General features: G+C 41.1%; 1 protein-coding gene across 2 annotated transcripts in view; it reads right to left on the minus strand.

The window, feature by feature from the left end:
• DERA (deoxyribose-phosphate aldolase) overlaps positions 1–22781 on the minus strand; it is a 93990-nt gene that overhangs the window by 47584 nt on the left and 23625 nt on the right. For both annotated transcript variants that reach the window (XR_013997294.1, XM_081114695.1), the window contains exons 2-5: positions 16963–17060; positions 15441–15588; positions 12951–13046; positions 10661–10795 (exon numbers count right to left, since the gene is read on the minus strand). Coding sequence is in view for 1 of the 2 variants with exons in the window: in XM_081114695.1 (XP_080970821.1) it covers positions 10661–10795; positions 12951–13046; positions 15441–15588; positions 16963–17060 (477 nt within the window). In the remaining variant the exon portion in view is untranslated. The remainder of the gene's footprint in view (positions 1–10660; positions 10796–12950; positions 13047–15440; positions 15589–16962; positions 17061–22781) is intronic.

Raw genomic sequence — 22781 nt, forward strand, 5'->3', positions numbered from 1 at the left:
TCAGTGTTTCTCTCTGTCTCTCCCTCTCCCTTCTACTCTCTCTAAAAATCAATGGAAAAATATCCTGAGTGGGGATTAACCAAAATAAATAAATATAAATAAATAAATAAATACATACATACATACATACATAAATAAAATTTAAAAAACATAGCCTGAGCCCTGGCTGGTTTGGCTCAGTGGATAGAACGTCTGCCTGCGGACTAAAGGGGCCCAGATTTGATTCCAGGTCAGGGCACATGCCTGCGTTATGGGCTCGATCCACAGTGTGGGGCGTGCAGGAGGCAGTCAATCAATGATTCTCTTTCATCATTGATGTTTCTATCTCTCTCTCTCCCTTTCTCTTCCTCTCTGAAATCAATAAAAAATATATTTTTTTAAAAAGAGTTTAAAAATAAATAAATATATATATACATACATACATACACACATACATATGGGCTGGGCTACATCAATGAAAACTTCAACCTGGGCCTGTGAATCTCAGTGAGTGATACAAAGATGAAAGAACAGTTAGAGATTTGTATTAGCATTGCAGCATCAGCCATGGCAGCAGATGCAAGAGTCCAGCGGCCACCAGCGAGCAGCATGGTACTGTACTGGCCAGTGGTGGTGGCAGCAGCAGTGGCCCTGTGACCAAGCTCTTCCTGGGGCTCAGTCTGGCTGTATCCTCTGCTCCCCAGTCCTTCATGTTCCTACTTGTTTTCCAAGCCTGGTTTTTCAGGCTTCCTACTGATGCAGTGAGTTACTATATATCCTCCTAATAAAGCCCTTTAGCTTAACTTAATCAGAATTGCTTTTCATTTGTGTTCAACTCAGAAGTCTAGTATAACAAATATTTACTGAGGAAGGATGGGAAAGCAGCCAGTAGTGGGTGCCCTGGCTGCGTGGGCTCACATCCCAGCTATAAAACTAATCTGCTGTTTGATTTGGGCAAGTTACTTAACCTTTGTCTCAGTTTCCTCATCTATAAAATGGGGATAATAGAGGTCCGAACAATTTCAAGCATCAGACAGGTTACTACACATAAAATGCAAAAGACAGTATTGGTCACGTAGTTAACACTCAAGGAATGGCGGCACTTGTTTTCCTGTTGCTGGCAGCGGTGGTGGTGCTGTTACTGTTATTGCTGAGTGCTTCTTAGGTTCAGAGCACAGAGGGGCTGATAAAAGCGGAGGACTCCATGACCTGTGGATACAACCTCTTTGGGGCACTGGAAGAGTGGTCTGGAAAAACATGGTTACTATATCACAGACAGTTTTTTTTAAAACTCAGAGCCCATGCTCCTTTGGATAGCACAGACTCCTGGGATAATAAGACAGTCGGGCTACTTACTAGATTTGTAAACTTGTAGGAATTACTCAATTTTTTCTAAGCCTAATTACTCAGGAGCTGCAGTTTGCTCACATGTTTTCGTGAAGATTAAATATTATAATACCTGTGGCTAGAACAGCACCAGGCATACAGAAGCATTTAATCATTCAATAGTAGTTTTCCATATTTCTTCCTTATATACATACATCCAGGAATTTCAAAAACTCTAAAAAACAAAATGAAGCAAGCACTGCCCTAACACTTATGAAAGTATAGTTAGAATTTATAGCTCTCACATGTAAGAAAAATAGACCACCCCCCTCCAGCACAAGCCACAGAAACCAGGAGAAGCACTATGAGAGGTGTCTACATAGTTCTGGGCACGCTGGCATCACAATGATGGACACCTAGGAACCAGACAGACGATAAATGCAAATCAAACGACTTGATGGCTGAAATGTAACCCAGTCTATCTCCGATCAGAATGTCCTTTAACATACTCAACTGTCACTTTCAAGATAAACAAGCAAAACAATGCAAAAGCTAAAGGGTGTTTTCTCTACATTAACAGGAAAGGACAGCAGGATGTAGGTTTACATAATTGCAACTGAACTATATATGTGGAGAGAATTACAAGTGAAGTGATAAGTGCAAGAGATCCTCCTTCCAAAAAATTCTTCACGCAGAATAGTTACTCAAAAGAATGAAAAGTCCCCTAACTTTCAAAGCATCTCCCTTTAAAAATTCTCAAATTGTTTTCCGTGCATCGAGGGGCACTCTTACCAGTGAGGGTGGGGAATTCTGGAGAACCTGGAGAACAGCCTGAGTACACCAACTGGGCGAGGGAGACAGCCCACAGGAAAAAGAGATTGTTATATACAAGGAAATTGACCCAATAAGCAAATATACTGAGAATAATTGGAGCAAGATTTCTCACTGACAAGAAAGAGGGACATAAATATAGAAAGGGAGAGGCGAATGGGTGTTTTCTCTACATTAACAAGAAAGGACAGCAGGATGCCCATGTGATGTTGCCTTATAGTAAAAGTTGTCCATGTGAACACATGGGTTCTGGAATGGAGAGATAGATAGACAGACAGACAGACAGACAGACAGGTAGATGTGTTTATATGGGTGCATTGTGTATATGTGAATATTCACGTATTTCCTAAACCTGTCCTCTGAGAAGGCCTAGAAATAATAACATCCCTATACCATCTTCCATTGCATGGTCATAAATAATTTATTCAATCATTTTTCTATTATTGGCTATTTAAGGTTTCAGATCTTTTGCTCTGATAAACAACACTTTAGTACTGTAAATAACCTTACTGCTAAATCTATGTATATATCATGACCTTATTCCCTAGAGTACTTATTAACTTTTCTGCTCACATATTCACACAATACATATTCATTGTTAAAATTTCAAACATTATAAAAACCGAGAATTCCCCATTAAAAACAAAGGAAGAAAAACAATTCTCGCACGTACCAGAAAAATAATAATTTGGAAGGCTATTATAAAAGATGACTGACAAATGAAAATGGAATTCAAACACCACGACTGCAAATTAGTCAGAATAATGCAAAATTTAACAAAACACATACACCAGAGAAGTAGCTGGCATAGTGATGTCACATTAAAAACCTGATAATAAATGTTTTGACTTATAATGAGGTTTTCAGGAGTAGCGAGAGTGGGTGTACTAGAAACCCAGGCTATATTACATTGCAGGTGCTTAATCAATACAGTGTCTCAACCAGCAGAAGGGGTTGTCTCCTGTCTGTCCCCCCTCATCCCTCCTACTACTTACTGCCCCGTTGACGAGGAGAGATGGAGGTCACACCTGACCTTCTGCTCATCATTCCCAGATAAAAAAAACAGGTGAGGGTGGAGTGCTCACTGACAGGGATCAGAGAACTTAGCTGCATTGGGAAAGATCTACATGCAGGGCCTTGTGGATCTAAGTTGTGGAGTAGGTCATCCTTCCCATACCTGTCTTAAATTTTTTTAAATCTATTTGAGAGAGAGAGAGAGAGAGAGAGAGAGAAAGAGAGAGAGAGAGAGGGAGAGAGAGGGAGAGATCAATTTGTTGTTCCATTTATTATGCACCCATTGGTTGCTTCTTTTGCTTCTTGTATGTGCCCTGACTGGGGATCGAACCCGCAACACTGGCATATTGAGATGACACTCTAACCAACTGAACTACCCAGCCAGGGCTATCCCGCACCTGTTTTAAAGAGCATCCAAAATAGGTGGAAACTGACTCTACCTTCTGCTCCCCGGGTCAGCAGGAACTTGCATCTATAGCATTTTATTTTCTCTATTTAAAATTATCTGTTCCTCTCCAGCTTCCACCTTAAAGGAAAATATATTCTTAATCTTCAGGCTGCTGACAGTGAGTTAAGTTTTCTGGAAAAGCACTGCTACAGACATAGAAAACTATGTTAGGGAAGCTTTCCTGTACAGAAATTATTATTTAAGGAAGAACCCAGGTGTTTAAAGACTGTATTTCCTATCTAAAAGTCGTAAAGTGGATTTTCTTTTATAGTTTGTGCTATCCAAAGGCACTTAAAAAATAATTGTTAACGAACATATCTAAGCAATTATTTTTTGAGTACCAGAAAGATGTTCAACACTGCAGAAGAATGGCCTGAAAATAACTCTTATGATAATTATATGTACAGTAAAACACTTAATATAAATTGTACGGCAACCTTTTAAACTAAAAAAGTCACAAAATGTTCAAGAACAGTTTTCTTCCACCAAGGCATCTAATTAATCTTGTCTAAGTAAAACAGAGATGAGCTCAAACACCAGGCAGTAAAATAACCTACAAGAAATAAAACACACATTTTGGTCAATAGTATTTGAAGTTTTGAGCATAAAAACAAAAGCCATAAAAGCATACAGCTGCCAGAAGTATCTCTAGCATTTTCTGTTATAAACAACTCCCAAAACTGAGAAAGCACAGATTACAGCTGATGTGATTCTTCCCAAGAAAGTGTCTAGAGATGCCGAGATTGCTTTTCTCGTTGATATGATGATTAACAGCTCTACAAAACGAAGAAAAACACCAATTTCTCTTAAAGGATGTTCTTTCTACCATCCCTCTTGTGTAACAATAAGCAAACAAGAAAAATGAATGGGTGCCCAGATTCAAGATCTTCAGGATCCACTAGCGTACGACACAATGATAGACACTGTAGCTTTGGCCCGAATATTTCATTCTCTCCCCCTAAAACTCTTGATAGGCCGTAGCCGGCTTGGCTCAGTGGATAGAGCATCATCCTGCGGACTGAAGGGTCCCAGGTTCGATTCCGGCCAAGGGCACATGCCTGGGTTGCGGGCTCGATCCCCAGTGTGGGGTGTGCAGGAGGCAGCCAATCAATGATTCTCTCTCATCATTGATGTTTCTCTCTCCTTCTCCCTTCCTCTCTGAAATCAATAAAGAAATATATTTTTAAAAAAACAACAACAACTCTTGATAGCCAGGAGGCATGTATTCCACAGACCAGGTTTAGAAGAGCAACTCTGGGCTACAGAAGGGAAGGGGGTGAAAGGCACTGGAGGCTCTGGAAGCAGGAGACAAACAATATTTCCACTTGCTACACTGAGCATACAATTCTGGGAAAATGTCACAGATGAGGCTCCCTTTGGGGTCTATTCTGTTGGTGGTCCAGGGCCAGATGGGTTTCTGGGAACTAGGAAAGACAGCTCCGGGTCCGGGGCTCAAGGAACTAGAAGGTTGTGGAGTGAGGCAGAATCTGACAGCATTGCTATGTCCCTGGTAATATAGTAGTAAGTAAAGATATGCAGCAGAGAGAGGTCATAAAAAGGTAAAAAAAAATAAAAAAAAAAAATGAACACTTCTGTGTATTTACAGAGCATGGAATGCACTTAGTTTTCAAAACCTGCTGGGCAAGATGTGAGATGAAGAATCCCTTCTGGATTCATCAAAGAATGGTTTAAGGATGCACCTTAGATGTCAACTTCAATATCGTCATTAAAAAAACACAGTATTGCAAGCGCTCGTCATGGGAATGATACCCACAGACAAAGAAACGCCAAATATAAACTCACAGGCCATTAAAGCTAAAGGGCTGTGGAAATCCTTAAGTCTTATCCCCCCCGCACTGGTAGCTTATTTAACTGCAGGCAGAGAGAAGCGTTTGCCCAAAGTCTAGGTGTAAATGAACAAAATTACAGAGGCTGAAGCTCAAGCCCTTAGAGTTCCACTGCAGTGACTCAATACATGTGCTTGGCCACAGACTAACCTCAGCAGGAGGAAGAGGGGGAAAGCAAAGAAAATGCGGTTGGCCAGGAGGGAGTCATCTGGGCTGAGCAACAGGATGAGCCACTCACACACATTATCTCATTTAATCCCTATTACGACCCTGTGAAGTAGATGCCATTATTGCTATTTTACAAAAGGAACAGAAGGCACAGAGAAGGAACTTGCCCAAGAGCAAAGAGCTACTAATGGTAGTGCCTGGGCTGCAACCAAGGTCTGACTAATGCAAAGACTCAGCTCTCAGTTCTTCTGTCTCCCAGCCCCACCCTCGCTTCCTGCTCCACAGGGTACACGTTCTGGGTCTGACTGAGGTCCCCTGATGCCTGGCCTACCTGGCTGGTCGGCTGGGTGCTCCCACCTCTACCACAGGCCAGCACAGCCCTCCCCACACCACCACAAGCTGGGGGTTGGGGGATGCACAAGATTCTGTGAGGAGAGGTACTGGGGCAAGTCATCTGAAAATGTCTGTCAATCATAAGGACACAGAGAAGAGACTGATGGTTGCCCAAGGGACAGGAGGTTGGGGGGCTGGGTGAAAAAGGTGAAGGGATTAAGAACTACAAATTGGCAGTTTGAAATAGTCACGGGGATATAAAGTGCAGCATAGGGAATATAGTCAATGATACTGTAATAACTATGCATGGTGCCAGGTGGGTACTAGAAATATCGGGAGGCGGGGGGTGGGGGGTACTTTGTAAAGTATAGGACTGTCTAACCACTATGCTGAACACCTGAAACTCATACAAAATAAGATCGAATGTAAACTGTAATTGAAAAATAAAATTGAAAGTTCTAAAAAAAAAAGAGAGAAAGAAAGAGTCTGCCAGGTAACTCAGAGGACCAGCAATACATCCCACACCCTCGGCAGTTAAAACCACTGCCCCGAGCGATGCCAGGGGGTGCACCTCTCTGTGCCCAGACGGGAAGGATCGAGGGGAGCACTGGCAGGGAAGGACAGTGCGCCGTAAGGAGCGAAGCAGGATGTCATAGCAAAAAGCTCAACAGCAGCCCTGACCGGTTTGGCTCAGTGGATAGAGTGTTGGCCTGCGGACTGAGGGGTCCCGGGTTCGATTCCAGTCAAGGGCATGTACCTTGGTTGCGGGCACATCCCCAGTAGGGGGTGTGCAGGAGGCAGCTGATCAATGTTTCTCTCTCATCGATGTTTCTAACTCTCTATCCCTCTCCCTCTCTGTAAAAAACCAATAAAATATATATTAAAAAAAAAAAAAAAAGCTTAACAGCAAAGGGCCAGGCAAAGCAGCATCACCAACAATGTTTCAATGTAAAGACATATGAAGGCAGAAAGCAGACATCTCTGCCCCTGAGAGAATCACTGTGCTCTAGAATAACACAAGCATGGACACGACGGTGCTGAAATAAAACTGTGTTTAACAGAAAGTGTTTTAAGTTGGAGAGATGTGCATTTTCCCCCCCAAAAAATGTCAAGATTCTCTGCTTGGATCAAGATTCACCGATTTCTGAATGTCTGCTTATGTGAAAAGGATGGATGAAAAGCAACAGAGTTTAGTGGGGAAATGGAACATGAATTCAGGAGGCAGGCAAGACTCAGGCTCTGACATTTAGACGGTGTGGGAGTCTTCGGCACAGGGGACGTAGCCGAAGTCAGAGAAGAGAGGAGCACGTGTGTGCCGCGTTGGAGGGCGGTCGCAGAGCTGGCTAGGGCAGGACCCAGGACCATGGACTCTCTGGGAGGCCAGAGGAGGCAGAGGAGCTTGTAAACAAGATGCAGGAGAAATCAGAATCACAGAAGAAAACCTGAAGGACATAGAGTCACCAGAACCATGGCAATAGAGTGTTTCCACCATGTGTCACATGCTGCTGAACAGTAAAGCTAAGTAGAAGGAAGGGTATCCCCTGGGCACAGTGAAATGAGAGGGCATTAGTATCTAGAACAGATTCAAGAGTAACAATGACATCTGAATCAAGAATTTTGCCATCAGGGGAGAGCAGGAAGGGAAATTTAGCTGGGGACAAAGAGGAAAGGTGGCATGTGGGGGTTTTAATGAATAAGAAAAGCTTACATACATCTGATGCTAATGAGAATGAGCAAGTAGAGGGAGGCTAAAGAAACAGGAGGGGGAAAAAGGCCAATAAATGGAGTAAGGCCTCCGAAAATGCGGAAGAAAATGAAAGCCCGGGCATAACAGAGGGGTTGGATTGAGAGGAAGTGTAAAGGGAAGCAGATCTGATGCAAGGACCTTGAGGGAGTTCCTATCTAATGTTTTCTTTCTTCTCTGAGAGGTAGCAGGTAGGTCGTCAGCTAAGAGTGAAGGAGCCTCCAGGTGAGCAGAAGAGTTAAAAGTCTGAGGACAGTAGAGATTTCAAATCATCACCATGGAGAACCCAAGAGGAGGAATATGAGGCCCCTCCAATCTCCCCTTTGAATTCATATCCTAAACTGTGGATCCTTGTGACCATAGACAGACATGGTTGAGATGCACTCTGAATGCCAGGTTTTTAAAAATGGGATCCTTTCTTTCTTTTTTAAAATATATCTTATTGTTTTTTTACAGAGAGGAAGGGAGAGGGATAGAGAGTTAGAAACATCGATGAGAGAGAAATATCGATCAGGTGCCTCCTGCACACCCCCTACTGAGGTTATGCCCGTAACCAAGGTACATGCCCTTGACCGGAATCGAACCTGGGACCCTGGAGTCCACAGGCCGACGCTCTATCCACTGAGCCAAACTGGTTAGGGCGGATCCTTTCTTTCTTTAACCAGGTCCTACATACCCTCAGTACACAGAGAAGGACCCAGATTTGAATGTGTAATAGCCTGACAGACCCCTCCATCAGCAAATTCCAAGAAATCAATTTTAGACTCATATTTTAATAAATGGCTAATATTAAAACATAACACTGAAAAAATACAATATGTAATCAAATTGAGAACCGAAACATAAAATACTGCAGTGGAAAAAGTCCTAAGTCATTGCTGATTTCTATTTAGAATTACATTTCTAATATTAAATGTTCCTTTTCCATTTGTTTTGGGTCAAGAGGTTATTAACACCATAAAAAAGGGTTAATAGAAAAATATGGTCTAGGACAAAAATGTGTTATTATATTTTGCATGAACGCCTGTTATTGGGAAATTACCAGTTCTTACAAACAATCATTCCTAGTCCATTAGGGACTGCCAATTACATCAAAACCCCTCTCCTACTGTATTTTATTTTCCAATTAGTAGTATTCTAGAGACAAAGCACAGGTTACAATATAAAACATACTTCTATATCTACAACTATTTTTTTAAACTTAAAAAAAACTTTTATTAATTAACAGGTATTACAGCCACAAAATAAAGAGAATGCAATAAAAAGAGAATATGTAAACAAGAAAAACATCGTAAAATTGCAAATATAAAATTAGAGATAATTTTTTAAATCAATCAAATAACTGGAAGGTAAAGTTGATAAAATCTTCCAGCAATTAGTACAAAAACCTAATGATGAAAAATTAAAAAGTAAAAAATCCACACCATTATAAAATGCCTCAATACAAAGGAAAAATCCTAAAAACTTTCAGAGAAAAACAGAAGGAATCACAATAGTGGTGGATTTCTTAAAAGTAATACAGGAAGCTGAAATACAATGGAGAAATGACTTCAAGATTTCAAAGAAAATCAAACCTAAACTCCAACACCTGGACACACTTTCATGTCCATGTGACACTAGAACAGAAGTAGTGCCAGGTGTGTGAAGTACAGTAGACATTACTTACACCAATATTTGTTTTTCCTTTCCTTTCTAGTACCCAGAAGACTACACTTCCCAGATTTCTCCAAAGTAGGCGAGGCCATGTGTTCTGATCAAGTGTCTGTGGGCAGTAGTGGCATGTGCCATTCCTGCCAAAGCATTAAAGAGAGGTGTGAGTGCCACATGTTCTGAAGAGGCCTCATGCTGAGATGGTAGAGCCACAAGATCAAAGCAGTTTGATCACTGAGAGGCCACAGGAAAGACAGCTGCCCTGGAGAGGTAAAATCTATTTCTTTACTATCTGTAGTAATAAAAGCATAATATGCTAATTAGACGACCTCCCGGACGAAGCCAGGGCTGCAAGGGAAGCCCGGATCCCAGGTGCCAGAGGGAAGCCAGTGCCGGCAGCCGGAGGAAGGAAGACCTACTCTTGCACAAATTTCGTGCATTGGGCCTCTAGTCTAATTATAAAAGACAATAGTGTGTTACTGGAATAGGCAACATCCCATTGTAATCAGTGTGAAAGTAAATCATGAATCTCAAAGGTGAATATGAAATAATATTCATAGGAGTTATGTCAAGAACAGAAGTAAATACAGACTTAGCAGACATTAATAATTCCACATCCTAAAAATACACAAAGATTAACATATAAAAGGGAAATTTCCTCCATCATATTAAAATACACTTTGCATAAAAGACTTGCCTGGAGTGATTATTGCATTGATTAACAAAACAATATAGAATAGGATAAAAGTTAATAATCTACTGAATGGAAATAACTATTCACCTAAGCACTCAGAAGGATCTAAAAAGCTCATGCAGGTAGGCAAATTCCATGATTTATCAGGGGCACAAGGATGAGTGATCTTAGCCATGGCTTCTCCTAGATCAGCAGTTCTCAACCTGTGGATCGCAACCCCTTTGGGGGTCAAACAACCCTTTCACAGGGGTCGCCTAAGACCATCGGAAAACACACATATAATTACATATTGTTTTTGTGATTAATCACTATGCTTTAATTATGTTCAATTTGTAACAATGCATATCAGATATGTACATTACAATTCATTAACAGTAGCAAAATTACAGTTATGAAGTAGGAACGAAAATAATTTATGGTTGGGGGTCACCACAACATGAGGTACTGTATTAAAGGGTCACAGCATTAGGAAGGTTGAGAACCACTGTCCTAGATTCACCCTCCCATCCAATCACTTGTGATGTGGAGCAATAATTTCCAAAACATGCTGTCTCTGACCAGATCCCCACCATTTCATCCACCAGGGAAGAACTGTGTCTCCCTTGTAGGTTAGGACATGCACCTACCTTCCCACTGGCCTGTCAGCACCAAGGTCCTGTTAATTACCACATCGATTTCCGTAGCTCCATCTTCCACAGCCAATCTGACCTCTTCTAATCGTGTTTTTAAATGAGTCTGTCCAGCTGGAAAGCCAGTGGCCACTGGTAGAGAACGGAAAAAAGAAAAGAAAGGAAGGAACTTCGTTTGGTCAACAAAGAATTTCAGACAAAATAAATCAGCATTTAAAGACCAAAGCATTCATGACACTTAAAAAGCTTCAAGCATACACTGATTAAGTTAAGTGTGAAGAAACAGAATGTTATCTCATATAGTAACGGCATTAAGACAGACATCAGCATTATATCCTCACGTCTAGAAGACCTGAAATCAAGTTACTTCAGAGACGCTCATGAAGGTACTCTGAGCAAATAGCAATTAAAAAAATGTCATCACACTGATGCTCATAAAATAGTAGCTGTATCCCTATCTTCACCTCAGGGCACTAATTACGCATCCCACTCAGGAGGCCCTCAATGTATTTTTTATTTACCATTCATATTTTTAGCCATTGTAACCAAATTGTAAGGTAGGTTCCTCCCCATGCCTATCTTAAAACAACCAGCTAAGCAGACAGGAATAAAGGAAAGAGAATGAAGAAAAAGCACCTGATCAGTCCACAAAACTGGGGCAGGGACAGAGCTGGGAAGAGCAGGGCCAAACATAAAGAAAATGAAAACACAACTACAGTTTTGGAAAAGTATTAAACATTTTGACACGCATCATTAATTCCATTCTGATAGCTATAGATAATCCCTTGTGTTACCTTGATGTTAAATTCCTTGGGTCTGCTCCCTTAGAGAAAGGCACATTTCTCTGTTGTATAGAGGAAACGCTGAATTGACTGAGAATTTAACATCAGTAAAGGTGTAGCTGCCAAATACTTTGGGAAACTTCACAAATGAGCTATATGAAAATACTGTACATAACGTTTCTTTTGATGTATTTTGAATACAATAAATTAACAATCTTTATAGATACTTTTTTCAAGCACCAGGATATTCCTCCAACATCTTCTTTTTTAATATGTTTTTATTGATTCCAGAGCGAGAGGAAGGGAGAGAGATGAAAAGATAGAAACATCAGTGAGAGAGAAACACCAATCAGTTGCCTCCTGCACGCCTACTACTGGTAATGTAGCCCTAACCGGGAATTGAACAATGACCTCTTGGTTCATAGGTCAATGCTCAACCACTGAGCCACACCGGCCAGGCTCTTCAACATCTTTAAAAGTAAATTTTAATTTTACGTCCATCCATCCATCCACCCATCTATCCATCTATCTATGTGTAAGAGGCAGACACACACACATACCCACACACACACACTATATTGAAGCTTTTAAAAAGACTTTTCTTTCCTTTACGCCATGTCCTACGTATCTATCTTAAGTCGGTAACTCTTGAACATGCCCTCTCTTATCTTCTAGGCTTTGGGGTGTCTCTCATCATCTCCCACAGGGACAGGGATAGTCTCCCTAAGTCCAGCTTCCCCCCTTCTCATTTGCTCACTACCATGCCCTAACTTAGGACATCATGAAGTGGATCGTGGTCTGCCTCTGCTTAAAACCTTTCGGTACCTTCCCCATCACCAGAACACAGCCCAAATGGCACAGCCTGGCATGGTCTCCTGTAAGATCTCCAGCTTCAACTCCCACAGTCTCGACTCTGTCCCACCTCAGGATCCAACAATTGCAAGCCACCTGCAGTTCTCGGAACATGCTTCTGCCTTCACCCACACTCGTTCTTCTGTCTAAATGCCATTCCCTATGCTCTCAACACTGGAAACTCCCTTACCCTTTCAGACCCAGTGCAGTTATTGTTTGTCTCTATGAAGCATTCCCTTACTCTCCAAGTGTCACCAACCTCTGAAGAATAAATAAGTTCCCGCTCAGAGTTACCACTACCTTCTGCATGACTTTATTATCATATTTACATTTATATAATATACTACACATCTGGCATTATGATTTTTTAAATTTGATTATTCCTCCAAAACAACTAAGTTGCCTTAAGGACAAGGATACAGGTCTATATTTTTGAGAATATAATTCCCTTTGATTAAAGAAATTAGTAATTAGTTAATGTTAATTGCTACTTGGAAGGCAATTAATAAATACTAAAAGAATAAATACAACCGATCAAATACATAAAACTGATTAAAAGCATAGTGTACAACTATATGTAATACCCCAAGATGTCTGAGCCGAAGAACTGGAAACATGTTGAAAGACATCAACAAAAGCCACACCAGTTTTACCTGATGCCACAGGAATAGTACAGCCGGCAGCCTTCAGTGCTTTCACGGCATCACACACACGGGCAGGGTAGACACAAACGGCAGCCGTAGTGATGCCTATGAAGAAAGAAACCACAGCAGCCTTCTGAATGTGAAGTTCAATATGCCTTTAACTATTATCTATAGCACAGTATCAGCAGAAATCAAAATGAGAGGAAAAAAGAATTCCCCCATGATGTGGCAAAAATTAAAAGATTTTTATTTATTTTTATTTTATTTTATTGTTTAAAGTATTACAAATAGTAGTACATATGTCTCCTTTTTTTCCCCCCATTGACCTTCCCTGACCTCCCCTACCCCTGGCACATGCCCTCACCCCACCCCCCCAGTGTCTTGTGTCCATTGGTTATGCTTATATGCATGGATACAAGTCCTTCGGTTGATCTCCTACCTCCCCCATCAACACTCCCCAGCCTTCCCACTGTAATTTGACAATATGTTCGGTTTTTATTTTCCACATTTCTTTCCAGTTCTTGACAACATGGACCATTTTCTCATCGTTACAGTCATAGAATAAAACAATTGTGATACATTGTTCTTTAAAGTTAACATAACACGACTTTTTTTAAATTCTTAAATAATAAGGGTGGTGGTCTTGGGTCAATAAAAATATCTTATTTCATGCCCTGACCGGTTTGGCTCAGTGGATAGAGCATCGGCCTGAGGACTCAAGGGTCCCAGGTTCGATTCCAGTCAAGGGCATTGCAGGCACATACCCAGTGGGGGGTGTGCAGGAGGCAGCTGATCGATGTTTCTCTCTCATCGATGTTTCTAGCTCTCTATCCCTCTCCCCTCCTCTCTGTAAAAAATCAATAAAATATATTTTTTTAAAAAATCTTATTTCATGTAATTAACAAAATCCAGATTTGTCCAGCATTCAGAAAGTGGATGAAGAAAAATATAAGCTAACCTTACAGGGTAGTATAGCAAAATGACATTTAAGTAAACCTATCCCCTTTTATAAAAAATAATCTATATATATAAAGCCCAGTGACTGGAATAGCAGAACAACCAGAATAACCGGTGGCTATGATGTGTACTGCAGCAGCTAACCAGCCTGATCCAGACCCCAATCAGCCCCCCCGCCCACCCCCCCGCCCCCCATCCATCTGGCCCCCAATAGGCCCCTCCCACCCCAATCAGGGGTGGGGCCAGCCGGCCAACTGCCCTTGGCCCCTCCCCCCTGCCGGCCCAGCCCGATGGGCCCCCATCAGTGCAGCCAGCCAGACCACCTGTGAACAAATTCATGCACCGGACCTCTAGTAAATAAATCTGGAACCTCCATTTTGAGGAATAAGCTCTTACAAAAATAAAAATTAAATTAAACACTATAAAGCAAAACAATAACATAAAGCATACAGAGTTGTTACATTTTTCAGCCCCTCTCCCCCAAAGCTGTTACTATTAAGTATTACTAGTAGGTGTTGTTTTTATTGTCAACTCAAGAAAAACATCATAAATATTTTTCAAAAGCTGTCCAGTTTTTTAGGTCTACAACTTATCTACATATCCAGTTGCACTCATTACAGACACCCTTCATAGAAAGACCTGGCTCCTGACACCAGCCCAGCGAACAACAGGGCATGTCCTCCTGCAAACAGCATTTAGCCGTCCAGGTCTTCGTCTCCTCCTCATTTAGAAATATTAGAGCCCGGCCAGCGTGGTTCAGTTGTTGAGCATTGACCTATGAACCAGGGGGTCACAGTTCGATTCCCAGTCAGGGCACATGCCAGGATTGTGGGCTCGATTCCCAGTGTAGGGCAGTCGGTCAATGATTCTCTCTCATCATTGATGGTTTTATGTCTCTCTCTCTCCCTTCCTCTCTGAAATCAATAAAGATACATATTTTTTAAAAAGAAATATTAGAAATAAGGAGACTGACTCTCAAAGGTCTCCTCCATTTCTAAAATATTAAAGTTTTGTACCTATAGCAACTTTCTAAAGTTGCTGTAAGTTCTTTCATGTATACTAAGAAAGTGAATATAACTTTTCTCAAAAGATCGAACCTAATATACAAGCATGTAATATTTCCCATTTGCATTTTATTCTCAAAAGTATTTCATTTGCTCACAGAAAATACTTTATGTATGAGATGTGATGATTAAGTAATGAGACTGGCTTTTTCACATGTGGCTGGGGAATCAGACTCAGTATTTTAGAGTCACTAGATAGAAAATTTCCAAAACTGAAGAAATGAAAAGAAAAATCAAGAAGTTCTCTACCAGCAACTTGAATCCATGATGGAAAGAACAAGCCTACACATAAGACTCAGATTCTCTCCCTGCTGTTTTTCAGAGAAGAATCTAATTATTTGTCTGGGTACACAATTCTATTACTTGGATTTTATTGTTGCTATCATTTTAGCAGCTGAATCTTGTCTTAAGTCCTCTGGATTTAGTCATCAGCATTGTAAAAAGGAAAAACCCAGACAGATTATACACCATACAATACCTTTATCGTGCATATTTAAAGCTTCCAAGAGATCCTCCCGGATTGGATACTTGGCTTTATAACAGAGCCTTTGAATGTTGGAATATGTGTCATCGCCCGAAAGTGTAGTAAGATCTATAAAGGTAACAGCTTTCAGGAGCCAAGCAGCCTGGTTTGAAGGAAAATAAAACTAAGGTTAAAAAAAAAAAAATCAATCTCCAACCCAGTTAGTTAGCAGAGAATCACTAGACAAACATGAATGCTAAAAGCTGACATGTATACTATTCACAGCATATCATTCTGTTATAAACATTGCTAAGAGTGACCAACAACCTGAGTATCACATAGAATAAAATAAAAGGGGGAAGAGCAGTCTTACTTTTTTTTTCTCCCATAGATTCCAATCTGAAATCCCTAATAGATCCAGTCTCCCCACATCTGACTGCTCCATCTCATTCACAAGGAGCCCCTCACAGCTACCCCACATGGAAGAACATGGCACAAGAGCATTTCTGTCTTAACGTTCCACCTCCAGCCCTGGGATCTCAGATGAGATAGTATAAAAAGACTCCATGCACTCGCAGATTGCTCAGTGGTTAGGGCACCAGCCCTCCGACTGAGGAGTCCCGGGTTCAATTCCAGTCAAGGGCACATACCTCGGTTGCAGGTTTGATCCCAGCAGGGCATGTGCAGGAGGCAACGAATCGATGCGTCTCTCTCACATTAATATTTCTCTCTCTCTGCCTCTCCCCCTCCCTTCCACTCTCTCTGAAAATCAATGGGAAAAATAGCCTCGGGTGAGGATTAACAACAACAAAAAAAGACTCCCTAACTCCTTTGTTTGTTTCAATTTAATCCAATTCCATTTTTAAATAATATTCATATCTCACAACTCATTCTGACTAGTTTCCTTTTAACTTTTCAATCAGCATATCTCCAAAGATGAACAAAATGTGAGATGTCACCCAAAAGGATTCGATCACAACACTTTGCCTCCCTGGTAAAATGGACTTCAATTCCTTTTAGTCCTGCGAGGCATAGCACGTCTTTGGTTGGTATCCACAGGAGAATATGCTGACCACAAGTACTCCACGCAACATAATTTTTCTGAATTTTGAAACATGATTTATGAAAATTAATACGAAGGAAAATATGATGGTCAAAGGAGGTCACCTAAGGGCCTCAACAGTGGGCACACCAGGTTTGGATGTTACGGTTTGAAAATTCAAATAGAAGCCATCCAAAGGAGGTATGTCTAAGAAACTGAATAAATGTGTTGAAAAAAGATGCCATTGAGTGAACTCATGAATAAACATGCCTCAAAATCATTTGCGGCTTTGCCACTCAAGAGTGATAACAATTTTAACTTGTTTGGATAAATGTGTTATCTTTCTCCAACCCATCATCATCATATATGAATTATTAAAATAAGTCATGGACAGCTGCAATCTTTTAAGGTTAGATACATCTTGAGCGAAATTCAATACTGTGGCCTTGAGGGAAGAGCCAGGCACTGGAAGGTACAGGCACTAAGAAGCCTTACCTGCCACTCCTTCTTCACGGTCCTGCGAGCCTGGATTTGTTGAGCGCGTCTCAGAACCGCCGGTTGATTCACTTGTATTTTGGAGATCCAGCTGAGGTCTAAAAGGGAATGAAGAATACTTTTTAAAACTTAAGAAGTTTTATTAAATACAGCCACCCATTTTTTTTTTTTTAACACGGCCCTTGAAAGGATATATTTATCATCTGGCACCACAGCTCTCTTAGAGCTTATGTTTCTTTTTCGCGCAACTACAAATAAATAACCTTGTTGAAAGAAGCCCAGTCATGAAAAGGCATGCTTCGTGGAAAGTTAAGTTATTTGGAACCGGAAGAGCCTGCATTGATTCATTACACAGACGTGCCTAACAATGGGGGGGAAATGTTGTGCTGCCCGGGCCACGTGCCTCGCTTCTGACAGCGAAGACTTATGTGTGAGTGCCCAGGCCAGGAGAGCAAACGATTAAAACATACTTAAGTGAATTGATGTTGGGCCTTAAAGGAATCCTCAATCACTACCCCCTCACTGACAAGATTAATATCTACTACATGCTGACATGATACAGCCCATTCTTTCCTCAAAGGGGAATTTTTCAGAATGTATTAGAAATTACAACATTGATATAGCAGAGGTTAGGAAAAGGAAAAGAAACAAGCTGCTCAAAATTCCAGGAGACATCTCTGTTGCTTCGGTTTTGAAATGCTCTTTCCGACGCCATCCCACCCGCCGTTCTCCGGTGGTTGACTGAAATTTCTACTTTAAGACCCAGCCTATATGGTTTTCTTTGTGAAAACACTGCCAGCTCCCCGCACAGAGCCAACACTTGGATCCCTCTCTACTGGGGAACTTGTATCAGTTCATATTGGAGTTGGGGTAAAATTGTCGCTTGTATTTCCTGTGTTGTGAGTCATGACCTTACTCATCTCTGAGTGTCCAAACCAAACACAGTGTCGGGCGCACACGCAGTGCAACTGCACCCACCAACACTCTGTAACACAGGTGGCCTCACCCATTTACCTTCTATAGCCAACCTCATTCTACATCCCTCTGGCAACCTCATGTTTTCAAAGAATCTTCTAGAGCCTTAAAGGACTATTGTAGAAAGGTTACTCAAGAGCAAAGGTGTCACAATTCAACAATTATTTATAAAGCGATGGGGGAAACTGCTGATTGCATACTGGACTACGTAACAACACAAATAATAAATCATTTGCATCTACCACAAAAATAAAACTACAAAGATAGCCAGTTTCTACAAAAGACTCTCTCTCTCTACTTCTCTCTCTTCCTCTCATTTCCATTCGATGGTGTAGAAAGTGCAAGTTAGCATTTGAATGATTAATAATGATATTCTTATTTTAAATATCACTGAAGGAGGAACGTAGTCTGGGTGCTTTTTTCCCTAGTTAAATGATTGTGTTAGCCGAAATCATTTAACAAACAGATTTTTAACATTTCAATCCATCTGTTCCTGCTTGTCTGCTGAACCAACTTCACAGAGAACTGGAGTCTAAGGTCAGGCACATGAAATCTGCCTCTTCCTCCCCACCCCAAGGGAATAGAACCAGATAGACACACTGGACTTATCCCAGTTTTTCTGAGACCTATAAGAACTTCTCTCTAACCAAAGGTAGGGGGCTCTTTTTTTTTTTTTTAACTACTACTAATGGTGATCAAGTTCATGGAAAAGAATGTTTCCGGCAGATAGTAAAAATGAATGAAGCAAGCAGCTGGGTGAAATGCAATACTCACCACCAGGCAGCCATGGACAGTAGTCAAAAGAGGGAAGCGTATGACGGTGGGGCACACTTTGAGGGGCTATCCTTTATTTCATGTGACACTTCCTGGAAGCATCTCCCCACTTCTTCTCTACTCCCCACCCACTCCGGCCACGGCTGCCAGAGAGGTCTCAGGCAATCCCAATCTTCATAATCTGACTTCCTCCTCCCTCTCATGCCCCGTCTTCTCCCTCTCTGCCAACTGAGCTCTGTGGCACAGCCTTTCCAAAGCACTGGGAGTTCACTGACACATTCCACCATGCTCTGTCTCTGGACCTGTACAGGCTGCCAGTCCCTCCTGCCTAGAATGCCTTTCCTTATCTCGCCTGGACAGTGAGCCCTTACTCAACCTCTAAGACTCAGTTCAAGGATCGGAATAGACATTTTTCCAAAGAAGACATACAGATGGCCAACAGGTACATGCAAAGATGCTACACATCACTGATCGGGAGGGAGATGCAAATCAAAACCACCATGAGCTATCACCTCACACATTTAAAAAGTAGACAAAGAAGTGTTAGTGAGGATATAAAGAAAAGAGAACCCTTGTGCACTGCTGGTGGGAATGTAAATTGGTGCAGCCACTCTGAAAAGCAGTATAAAGGTTACTCAGAAAAATGAGCCCTAACCAGTTTGGCTCAGTGGATAGAGCATCGGCCTGTGGACTCAAGGGTCCCAGGTTCGATTCCGGTCAAGGGCATGTACCTTGGTTACAGGCACATACCCAGTAGGAGGTGTGCAGGAGGCAGCTGATCAATGTTTCTCTCTCATTGATGTTTCTAACTCTCTATCCCTCTCCCTTTGTCTCTGTTAAAAAATCAATAAAATATATTTTAAAAAAAAGAAAAGAAAAATGAAAAACAAAACTACCAAATGATTCAGCAATTCCACCTGGATTTTTTTCTAAGGGAAACAAAATCACTAAATCAGAAAGACATGGGCACCCCCATTTTCACTGCCGCATTATTTTACAGTAGCCAAGATATGGAAACAACCTAATTGTCCACTGACAAATGAATGAATAAAGAATTAAATGGAATATTATGATATTCTTCAGTCATGGAAAAGGAAATTTTGACATCTGTAACACTACAGATGGACCTTGAGAACATGACACTAAGTGAAATAATTCATTCAAAGACAAATATTATATGATCTCACTTAGATGTGGAAGCTAAAAAAACAAAACTAAAAAAAGCTGAACTCAGCCCTAGCTGGTTTGGCTCAGTGGATAGAGCGTAGGCGTGTGGACTGAGAGGTCCCGGGTTCGATTCCGCTCAAGAACATGTACCATGGTTGCAGGCTCCTCCCCAGCCCAGGCCCTGGTCGGGGCACATGCAGGAGGCAACCAATTGATGTTTTTCTCTCACATCAATATTTCTCTCTGTCTTGCCCTCTCCCTTCCACTCTCTCTAAAAATCAATGGAAAAATATCCTCCAGTGAGGATTAAAAAAAAAAAAAGCTGAACTCAGAGATACATAGAACAGATTGGTGGTTGCCAGAGGCAGGGTGTGGAGGGTTGGGTGTGAAATGGGTGAAGGTGGGGACAGAAGGTACAAACTTCTACAGTAGTAACAAAATCAATTCCATAAGGATGTAAAGTACAGTATGGTGACTACAGTTAATAATGCTATATTGCATATTTAAAATCACTTAAAAGTTCTCATCACAAGGAAAAAAATTATAAGTGCATGGTGATGAAGGTTAACTAATTTTATTGTGGCAATTATTTCACAACAATATATTTATCAACTCATTACGTTGTACACATAAAAACTAAGACAGTGTTACACGTCAATTATATCTCCATAAAGAATTCTCAATCTAAATGTCACCTTCTCCGTGAACCCTCTCTGAACCACAGAGATTGAGCTATTTTGGCTTCTTTTTCCTTCCATGGGCTCCTTTACAATCTGCCTTCAGTACCCTCCCCTTCGTTCTGAATGGCACTAATTTCTCTAAATGCTCATTCTCCCAACAGATTTTTAAAAATCCAAGCAAAGTGCTTAATACATGGATAGCATTCAATAAATTAGCTAAATGGCTCCCAAAGGCCAGAAATGATCTATTCTAGAAGTCTTTGCCAGTTGCTTTTTATTTTTAATGTTTATCTTTCCCCCACGCCCAGCTTTATTGAGGTATAATTGACAAATAAAAATGATATATATTTAAGGTGTACAAGTTGCTGTTTGTTTTTGTGTGGGGATTTTATTTTAATTTTTTTATTGACTTTAGAGAGAGAGGAAGAAAGAGAGAGAGAGAGAAGCATTGATTGGCTGCCTTTTACATGTGCTGGACTGCGGAACCAGGGTATGTGCCCTGACTGGTCATCATACCCACCACCTTCTAATGCAGTGGTTCTCAACCTTCCGGCCCTTTAAATACAGTTCCTCATGTTGTGACCCAACCATAAAATTATTTTCGTTGCTACTTCATAACGGTAATGTTGCTACTGTTATGAATTGTCATGTAAATATCTGATATGCAGGATGGTCTTAGGCGACCCCTGTGAAAGGGTCGGTTGACCGCCAAAGGGGTCGCGACCCACAGGTTGAGAACCGCTGTATGTATATGACAACACTCCAACCAACTGAGCCACACCAGCCAGGGCTACAACTTAATGTGTTGATATACATTTTATGTATACCGTAAATTAATCGCCACAATCAAGGTAATCAATATATCCATCGCCTCACACATCTACCTTTTTTGGGTGTGTGTACGCAGAACATGTAAGATCTACCTCATAGCACGTTTCCAGTATACAATACAGCATGGTTAATTCTAGTCATGTTACTATATAATAGATCTCCAGGACTTAGCATCTGGTATAATGAAACTCTGTACTCTAATTGCTTCTGATTAGAGAGGACTTTTGGATCTCCACAAGAGAAGTCGGGACTGAGCGTGAATGGGATACCTGAAGACATTCATCTTAAAAACTAATTTTTAGTACAATCCCCCACCAAAGGTTAGAACCCGTGAGGCCTACTCTCACACTTCTCAGATACCACTTGCCAGAGGTCCCTGCAAACCATCTCTTGCAGAATGTAACAGGATTACCTTGCTCACAGTATCAGGCTCCACTGCTAAAAATATCACTAGTGGTCATAAAATTACCCAGCCCCATGTTTAATCTAGCCACAGAATTTGCCTCTGTGACCTCCCACGGTAATGAATTATAAGTGACTATCTCATTTTATTAGCACTTAATTTGCTACTCTTTAATTTCATCAAATAACCCTTGTTCTCATATTATGGGGTCTGGGGAAAAGGAAGAACTGATTGGCCTTTGTTATGTCCTTCATAATTTTTAATATTTTACTCGAGTACCCTTTAGCGTCTCCTTTCCAGGAGAAGTGATTCTATTGCACACAATCTCATCAGGACCATAGAATCCACTCTTATGGGGCCAGGAGGGGTTTCAAGTACATGTGTCTTTGGGGAGAATAGATATGAAATCATAATTGGAAGGCGGTAATACTCTTTTCTTAACACTCTCCAGTGAAGAAAATCCCACGGTTTCTCTTAGTATGTCATTTGGTGCCTTTCAGGCTCTCTGTCATTTATAAATTTGTTCTCAAAGACTCTTCTCACAATTCTTTATTATTATTATTTTTCCTGTTTCAGTCTCAGTGGAGAGAGATCATTTTCCCCAAAAATCTACTTTGTAGCCTTTCCATCACTCCCATTTGTATTTCTATGGCTATCCGTGAACTTCTTCACAATATAAAACATATAACACCAAATAACTGTATAAAAGAAGGTTTGTTTTGTATTTTGATTTTACCTTTGTTCCTAATGGAGAAAAACAGAAATTGTGATACTTTATTAGAGACTTTTCCCCAAAAAACCTTGGAAGAGTATGAAAGATTACATTTCCCATGTTTTCTCTTTTCATTCTTCCTGGGTTTTTTATATGGAACTAGAGGCCTGGTGCACGACATTCGTGCACTGGGGGGGGGGGGGGGCGTCCCTCAGCGAGGCCTGCGCCTTCTCACAGTCTGGGACCCCTGAGGGATGTCCGCCTGCCAGCTGGCAGA

Source organism: Myotis nattereri, assembly GCF_964212035.1.
Source record: "Myotis nattereri genome assembly, chromosome: 2".
Classification (NCBI taxonomy): domain Eukaryota; kingdom Metazoa; phylum Chordata; class Mammalia; order Chiroptera; family Vespertilionidae; genus Myotis; species Myotis nattereri.